Genomic DNA, 7,733 nt, shown 5'->3' on the forward strand with positions numbered 1-7,733 from the left:
AAGGTCTAGAAATAATTGATTTTCTATGGTTCTCAGTTCCATGGCTCTTGGTTCCACCCTTTGTATCCTGCTTCCTTTTTCGTGAAAGGTAGCATGTGTTTGCAGATGAGTAATTTTCTCAGCCTGCTTTGTGCTTGTAGAAGCTGGGGCGGGGGGTGTCCAAAAGACCTTTCATTTTGTTCCGTCTCTGTCCCTTCCCGTCGAAGCTGCAGGGTTTTGCCTGATATCATTATCTGTAAAACATTGTAGGTTTCCTGTGAATGTCATTGGGGTCCACTCCATTAGACAAAGCCCCACCTTCAACTATTTTTGAGGTGAGTCCCTGTGACCTTGGGCCTCTGCTGATCATGCCAAGGGACCAGCCCTTAAGCTCCCTGGAGACCCTACTGTCGTTTGATGGAGAGGCTCTGTGAGGCACGTCCGTGATCTCCTTAAAGAGCCGTGATTCTGGCTGAATGGTACCCGAGCCACCATCGCTGATGTTTCGGAGATGCTTTAAGATGGGTTTTATATTGCTTGCTTCAGCTGTCTAAATTTTCTCCATTCAACGCCTCATAATTGAGCATGAAAATAGGAAAAGTTATTTTAGACAAAGATGGCTATGTCTTGTTTAATAATAAATTGGGCCACGGAAGCGGGAGTTGGGAAGAGGGATTTTACGGTGACAACTCTGGTTTTTCTGGCAGTGCCCTGGATTTGATCTTTGCTCTGAGCTATTTCTTAATTTTATGTAGTTTAGCCATCTGAAGGGACCGGGAGCTTTCAAAGTCATCGAGGACATCAGATGTAACAGACCTTCCTTTTGCTTATTTCTCATCTCATTTTATTAAGTGGCAAGAAGAAACCAGGGACGGGAGGGCCTCGGTCCTGGGTCCTGGGCACGTTCTGCATCGTGCTCTGCATGGAGGTTACATGGCTGCATGGATATGTAAAAGGAATCGGTGTGCACACTTCAGATGGATGCACCGTATTACATTCGCGGTACGCCTTGGTTTTCACAAAGGTCTCTGACGGACGGCGGGCGCGCAGAGACCCTGGCGCGCGCGCTCGAGCGCGCGGAGGCCCAAGCAGGGACGTGCGCGGCGCGTGCGCGCGCGCGCAGGCCGGAAGCAGGGGCGTGCGTGCTGTGCGAGCGCGTGCACGCGCGGAAGGCGGAAGCGGGGTGCCGCGCGGGCGGGCGCGGGCCATGGAGGGTTACCTCGCGAGTCGCGGGCTGTCTCGCGAGGGATCGGCGGAGGAGGCCGAGCCCCCCGGCGCCGCCTGCAGCGGGGACAGCGGCAACGTGTCCCAGAGCCACAGCAGCGCCTCGGTGCTGGCGGAGGACGAGGGCCCGGAGCTGGGCGCGCCGGGCCGCGACCTGTCGCTGCTGCGCCGCGCCGCCGCGGGTTACGCCGGCGGCCTGCTGCCCGGAGCCGAGGCGCGGCCGGAGGTGGAGGCCCTGGACGCGAGCCTGGAGGAGCTGCTCACCAGGGTGGACGAGTTCGTGGGCATGCTGGACATGCTGCGGGGAGACTCCTCCCACGTGGTCAGCGAGGGCGTGCCTCTGATCCACGCGAAGGCCACGGAGATGCGGCAGGTGTACGGCAAGATCGACAGGCTCGAGGCGTTCGTCCGGATGATAGGCGCCCGCGTGGCGCGGATGGAGGAGCAGGTGGCCAGGGCGGAGGCCGAGCTGGGCGCGTTCCCCAGCACGTTGCGAACGCTGCTGCACACCATCCAGGCGCCTTCGGTCTTCCACAAGGGGCCCCCCGGCAGGCCCCGGCGGACCCGCTACGAGCCCCCGGCCCTGTTCCGGACCGAGGACCACTTTCCCGGCTGCGGCGAGAGCCCCCCGGTGGGAGGCGGCCGGACAGCACCGCCCGAGGACGCTGCCTCGAGCTTTAAATCGGTTGAAAGTCCTGTTGGTGGACACAGGATGTAGGCGTACGGAATTTTAAAGTTTACTGTTTGCACATTCTGTTTTTCACGGTCTTCGTTATTTCACGTAGGATGTATTATTCTCCGTCTTGCAGTGTCTGACCTGAAAGCTGCGTGGTGGAGGCGATCGGGAAGCCAAGGAATGCACTTAATCCGTGCACTGTAGCGGAACTTAACTTTTATGGGTTTTACAGCTCAAAAAACACAGTATTACTTTTTCCAGATTTATATACTCAAGAAAAACGGCTGAGCCTTTAAAACTATGTTTTTCGATCATAATGGTGAATCCGTTTTCTATATGTCACTGTTAGGGTAGATGGTAAATTATTTGGCGTTCTGTTAAACTTTCCACATCATAGATGGTAAACCGAAAGAAATTCTACAACTTCTGAGAAAATGTATTGATGTGTTGCAACTAATTCTGAAGTTGTATTAAGAATATGACCCCACAATCTTAATTTGCCTCCAGCAAACATGTCTTACGTACGGTGGACAGCGTTTGGTTTATAATTTAAACGTTAATGGAAGTTTCAAATTTTCTGCTAAAAGCTTTCCTTCTGAAAAGGACTTTACATATTTCTTTTCTGTTTGAAAATAGACCTGTTGCTGGTATGGTTTTAGGAGTATGATAAAGTGGCATGAGAGTACCTCCTTTAGAAGGCTAATGTGAACAACTAACCTTAGCTACTATTTCACAGTATTATGTACATATTTCCCCTCAAAATAAACAGTTAAATTATTTGTAGGTTTTTGTGTGTCATTTATCATAGCTCTCTGAGGTTGACACAGTAGGTATGTTCTCACTTAGCTATGTGTTATGAAAAATCTGAAAATTGAATCTCAACCTTCGCTTTCATGGACCTTGTATATCACACATTTACGTTTTTTATTCAGATAGTTTCATTGATTACAAATTCAGGAACTCCAAAATTTAGAAACTGAAAGAACAATGAACTTAAATTTAATGTTTGGCAACTGCTGAGTACTTCTGCAAGTAATTAGTATATCTCTATGCCAGTCACTGAACATGAAAACAGCTTCGTTAGGTAACATCTATATTGCCAAAATGCTCTTTAAACTTGTGGTTAATATTAAAGAGTAGGTAGTAATTAAGACAAATTATGGAAAGAGAATAATTTTAAAGCTGAGGTTTAATATCTGCATAATAGACACCCTAAATCCCAGAAAGCATAAGTGAATAAGTGTGCTATTAAGTAAAACTTTCTTAATTAGGAATATATAATGCTTATTTACTTTCATTACCTACAAAAAAAGTAAATTAGGTTGAGAAAATTAAAAGTATAATAACCGGTAAAAGAATGAAATTCAGCTTAACAGTTTTTAAAGCTAATCATGTAATTTCCTGGCAGTACATTTTATTGTAGAATCGTGGTTTGGATAATACTAACTTGGATAATACTAATCGTGGTTTGGATAATACTAATACTAACTTGATTGTGTGTGCAGCTTATCTCTAAGGGACTTGGGATGTGAAATTCTCTTAGTCAGGTGATGTTTATGCGGTTTTTAAAGAGAGATTAGTGCAGGGCCTTCTTTGGAATGGGATCTTGAAGCTGGTTTACACAGTACAAGACAGAGATTAGATAAAGGTCATTTGTCTCAAGAATGGAAGTTGGGGAGCCAGGCACACCCCTGCTTTCTGGCACTGCCACCTTCAGACCTGTCTCCTTCCTATCCCACTCTACCACCTGGAGAGTTAAGAGGGCCCCTTCTGGATCTTGGAAAACTGGTCCTTCCATCTCTTCATAAGTCAACTAACAAGTTGGGAGGGGGAGCGATGGAGGGGATCCAGTTGTCATCTTGGGTGACCCTCTGCTACTGGGGTCCTGAGCTACTGCTCCTCCACTTGCTAGAAGAATAAACAGGAATGAGATTTAATAAAGCTTGACAGGGGCACCCCACCAACCACACTGGAGTCAATTGTTCTTCACTTCCACACCCAAGAGTACAATAATTGCTTCAAGTTTTCAGGGGTCCATAGGACATCCCTCCAGTCCAAGGGCAGCCCCGGGCATCGGGACTCAGTTTATACACACAAATAAAATTGGGTTCTAACGAGCTAGTAAGCGCCTTGTGACTTCTGTTCCCCCAGTTCAGCACTTTGGAACATGAGTCTTGAATCGTGTGTGAGGAGGTGGGTCCCTCATAGGGATAAGAGTGTGGGGTCCTGGAATCAGACAACTTGGTGTGAACCTGCTATGATGGAGGACGGGTCAGCAGAGTTAAAGGACCAAATGGTACATAGAATGGCAACCATGTGGTGTCACAACTACTCCCTCACACTGCAAAGCAGCCACATACAGTAAAGAAACAAATGTGCACGTGTATAAAGATACAACTTGACTTATAGCAACAGGTATTTCTTGAAACACAAGGGACATACTGAGAGTTAAAAACTAATAATGGCCTGGAATTTAAAGTTTTAAACTAGCTTGGCGAAACAGCTATCAGAAGAGGCAGTGTGGGAAGATAGAAAGCACTAGTTCCGAAGGATTTTTTTCCCTGCTGCTGAAAGTGAATAAGGAGAAAGACAGGCTTAGGATAGCAAGGAGTCCAAGTCACCAGCTCCTCTTGGATGTGAGACACAAGCCCAGCTCGGGTCCTGTCTGCCTTGTCACCCCCTCTTTTTCTTTACTTCGCCTCATGGACTCCCATGGCAGTATTTTTAAGGATTTCGGCTTAGAATGCTCTACTGTTAATAGTAAGAGTTAACATCCAATTCTTAGTATGTCTACAAGCACTACCCAAAGCATACCCCAAATGTTCACACCCCCCATCCATTACCCCATCTCACCTGGGCCTCCTAACAGTGGTTTTCTGCCTCCCCTCCCCTCTCCAAGCCATTCCGTATGGTACCCAGCAGCCGATGGGGATCTTTAACAACCATAAATCAGATAGATTGGGCTTTGTCTAAAACCTTCATTAGCTTTTTGTAACGTTAGAATAAAATCCAAATTCTGTTCTAGAGCGTGCCAGGCCTACAGGATCTGGCTCCCTCACTGACCTTGTCTTGGGCCTCTTGCTCACGTCCCTCCAGCCTCACCTTGGTTCTGGAAGATAGATGCCCGGTGCATTCCTTCCATAGCACTTGCCACAATTGTGTCTGCATCATTTGATTGCTGTGTCTGCCTCACCCACCTCCAGGGGGGCTTGGGCTCTGTCCATCAGGCTCGACCTCACCTGTATCCTCAGCAGGGGACTCTGTGCCTGGCACACTCAGATGTCTGTTGAATGAATGACTGTCAGCCTGGTGGAGTGAATGAATGGCTGGACAAAAACTAGGCATCCCATAAGGAATGGGAGACAGAAAGGCAAATACAGTCATTCAGTCAAATGTTGGCTGGGAAATCTAGCACCGTGGGAGGGCTGAAGACAAAGAAAACTAAGCTGTCATTGTCCCAAGAACGGCACAGGCCAGTGGGAGGAGAGAAGTTCAGATGCCAACTTAGTCCAACGCAAGGTTGGGGGACTGAGCTTGTTCAACCTGTGCAAGCATTCCTGTGGGGGCCAAGAAGCCCTCGTTCTTCATCATGCCTCGGATGTTATCATAGAACTTGTAGGACTATCGTTCTAGACAGACTTACATTCCAAAAGGTTAAAAATCATGGGCTGAAAAACGTTTTCCAAAGTGACCTAAACAGTGAGTCCCAGTAACAGAGAAGGAAATTGATTTCTGTTCGAATGACTTTTGTTTGTGATCTTCATCAGAGGGGAGGGGTCAATGTGTGGTCACAAGAGACTCTGGGGCAGAAGGAAGGGACTCCTCTGGGGCAGAAGGAAGAGACCCCTCTTGTGGAAGTATGCGCGTCCACGTGGTTGCAGGAACAGCTCCTTCACAGAAGGGGGCGCTGGCGGAGCACGAAAGTCCGCCTGGAAGCAGCCGGTCCAGCCCAGCCTTCAGCAACTGGCGTTGGGCTCCCGAGATTCGGAGCTACCAGGCCCCGTCCACCCTGAAGGGCTCAGAGTGTGGGGACCACAGATGTATCCCAAGTCGGCTCTTCTTGCATGGGAGCTGGGAGGGGAGGAAGGTGGCATGGGAGAGCCCAGTCTGGCCGGGACGGTGCATGAGGGACGTGCCCCTCCCCCTTCTCACTGTTCTTGTCGCTCTTCTATGGGGAAGGAACATGCTCATTTACTTATTTGTTTGTTGTTTTTCTGTCTCCCCAACTAGGGCAAGGAGCACGGCCTTTGTCCGTTTTGTGCACCCCGGAATCCGTGGCATCTGGGACAATGCCTGGCACAGAGCAGGCTCTCCAATCACGTCTGTTGAGTGAATGAAAGGGGCACACAGGATGAGCAGGCAATGGGCAAGGAGACCCGCGAGGGCTGCGTCTGACAGGCTTCTTTGATGTCAATTGAGCTCCTTATCCTGGCAAAACCAGAAAACCTGTTTCAGTATTTTCGTAGGGGAAAAAAAAAAGACAGACTCTCCCCATCTCCACCTCCCGACTGCCCCCACAAAATATGTCACAATTTCTAGGTTGTGGAAATGCTTACTGGTAGACTTTCTTAACAGCTTATTGTTTCCTGTGACACTATTAATTGAGGTAAGAACCAGCAGCGGGGGAGGTTTGGGACGGGGTGTTAGTGACGTGAGAAGTAGGAGTAGTTTGGGACTTGTGTTTCAAGTACCAGCACTATTGCATAAGATTGTGCAGGAAGGTATGTAAGTTGGAAATGTGTTCTTTTTTTTTTTTTTTTTTTTTACTGATTTTTTTATAAATTCAATCACTTTTTTTTTAATTTGTGGTAAAATACACAAAACATAAATTTACCACCTTAACCGTTTTTCAATGTTTGGTTCAGTGGCACTAAGTGCATTCGCATTGTTGTGCAACCATCTCCACCGTCATCTCTGGAACTCTTTTCATCTTGCAAAACTGAAACTCTGGCCCCATTACACAACTCCCATTGTCCCCTGCCCCCAACACCTGGCACCCACCATTCTACTTTCTGTCTCTAAGAATTTGCCTCCTCTCGGGACCTCATAGGAATGCAATCACCCAGTGTTTGTCTTTTTGTGTCTGGCTTATTACACTTAGCTTAAAGTTCTCAAGGTTCATCCCTTTTGTAGCAAGTGTCAGAATTTCCTTCCTTTTTATGGCTAAATAATATTCCATGATATGGATGGAGCACATTCTGTTTATCCATTTATCAGCTGATGGGCACTTGGTTTGCTTATACTTTTTGGCGGCTATGAATAACACTGCTATAAACATGAGAATGAAAGTATCTCCTTGAGACCGTGCTTTCAGTTTTTTGGAGTATAGACCCAGAAGTGGAATAACTAAGTCATATGGCAGTTCTATTTTCAGTTTTTTGAGGAACTGCCATACTGTTTTGCATAGTACCAGAGCTGCCCCATTTTACATTCCCATCAACAGTGCACAGGGTTCCAATTCTTCCACATCCTCGCCAACACTTTTTTACTTATTTGTCTTTATAATGGCCATCCTAACGGGTGAGAAATGATAAGGAGGCAGAGGTTTTTCAGGGTAGATGATGATGATGATGGAGAAAATGCCAATAGCATTAACAAGTGTACCAGGCGCTTTTGTTCCTTTGTCTTCTTGTGTCACTATCCCACGCTCTCATCCACTCTCCTTTCCCCTCCACCCCAGGAGGAGGAATGACTTATCTGGGTGCTGCATGAGCCTGAGGCACCTCTGCTTCCATTTTCTGGCCGGTGGAGTTATTCAGTCACAGCTGCTGCTGCCCCCAGTAGCTGCCTTCTCTCTCGGCTTGGGCCTGGTGAGCGAGAGCAGTCTCTCTGCCACGATGCTGTGGTCACCTCA

General features: G+C 47.7%; 1 protein-coding gene across 1 annotated transcript; it reads left to right on the forward strand.

Moving 5' to 3' along the window:
• The first annotated feature begins 1,140 nt into the window (after positions 1-1,140).
• On the forward strand, positions 1,141-2,655 carry BLOC1S4 (biogenesis of lysosomal organelles complex 1 subunit 4). The gene has a single exon (XM_081049594.1). The coding sequence runs from the start codon at positions 1,187-1,189 to the stop codon at positions 1,919-1,921; it is 735 nt and encodes a 244-aa protein (XP_080905720.1). The 5' UTR covers positions 1,141-1,186; the 3' UTR covers positions 1,922-2,655.
• The last annotated feature ends 5,078 nt before the right edge of the window (positions 2,656-7,733 follow it).

The sequence above is a fragment of the Rhinolophus hipposideros genome (genome assembly GCF_964194185.1).
Source record: "Rhinolophus hipposideros genome assembly, chromosome: 1".
NCBI classification, from domain to species: domain Eukaryota; kingdom Metazoa; phylum Chordata; class Mammalia; order Chiroptera; family Rhinolophidae; genus Rhinolophus; species Rhinolophus hipposideros.

Coding starts and splice junctions, on each gene's coding strand:
- BLOC1S4 (XM_081049594.1), top strand. CDS start 1,187: ATGGAGGGTTACCTCGCGAGTCGCGGGCTGTCTCGCGAGGGATCGGCG.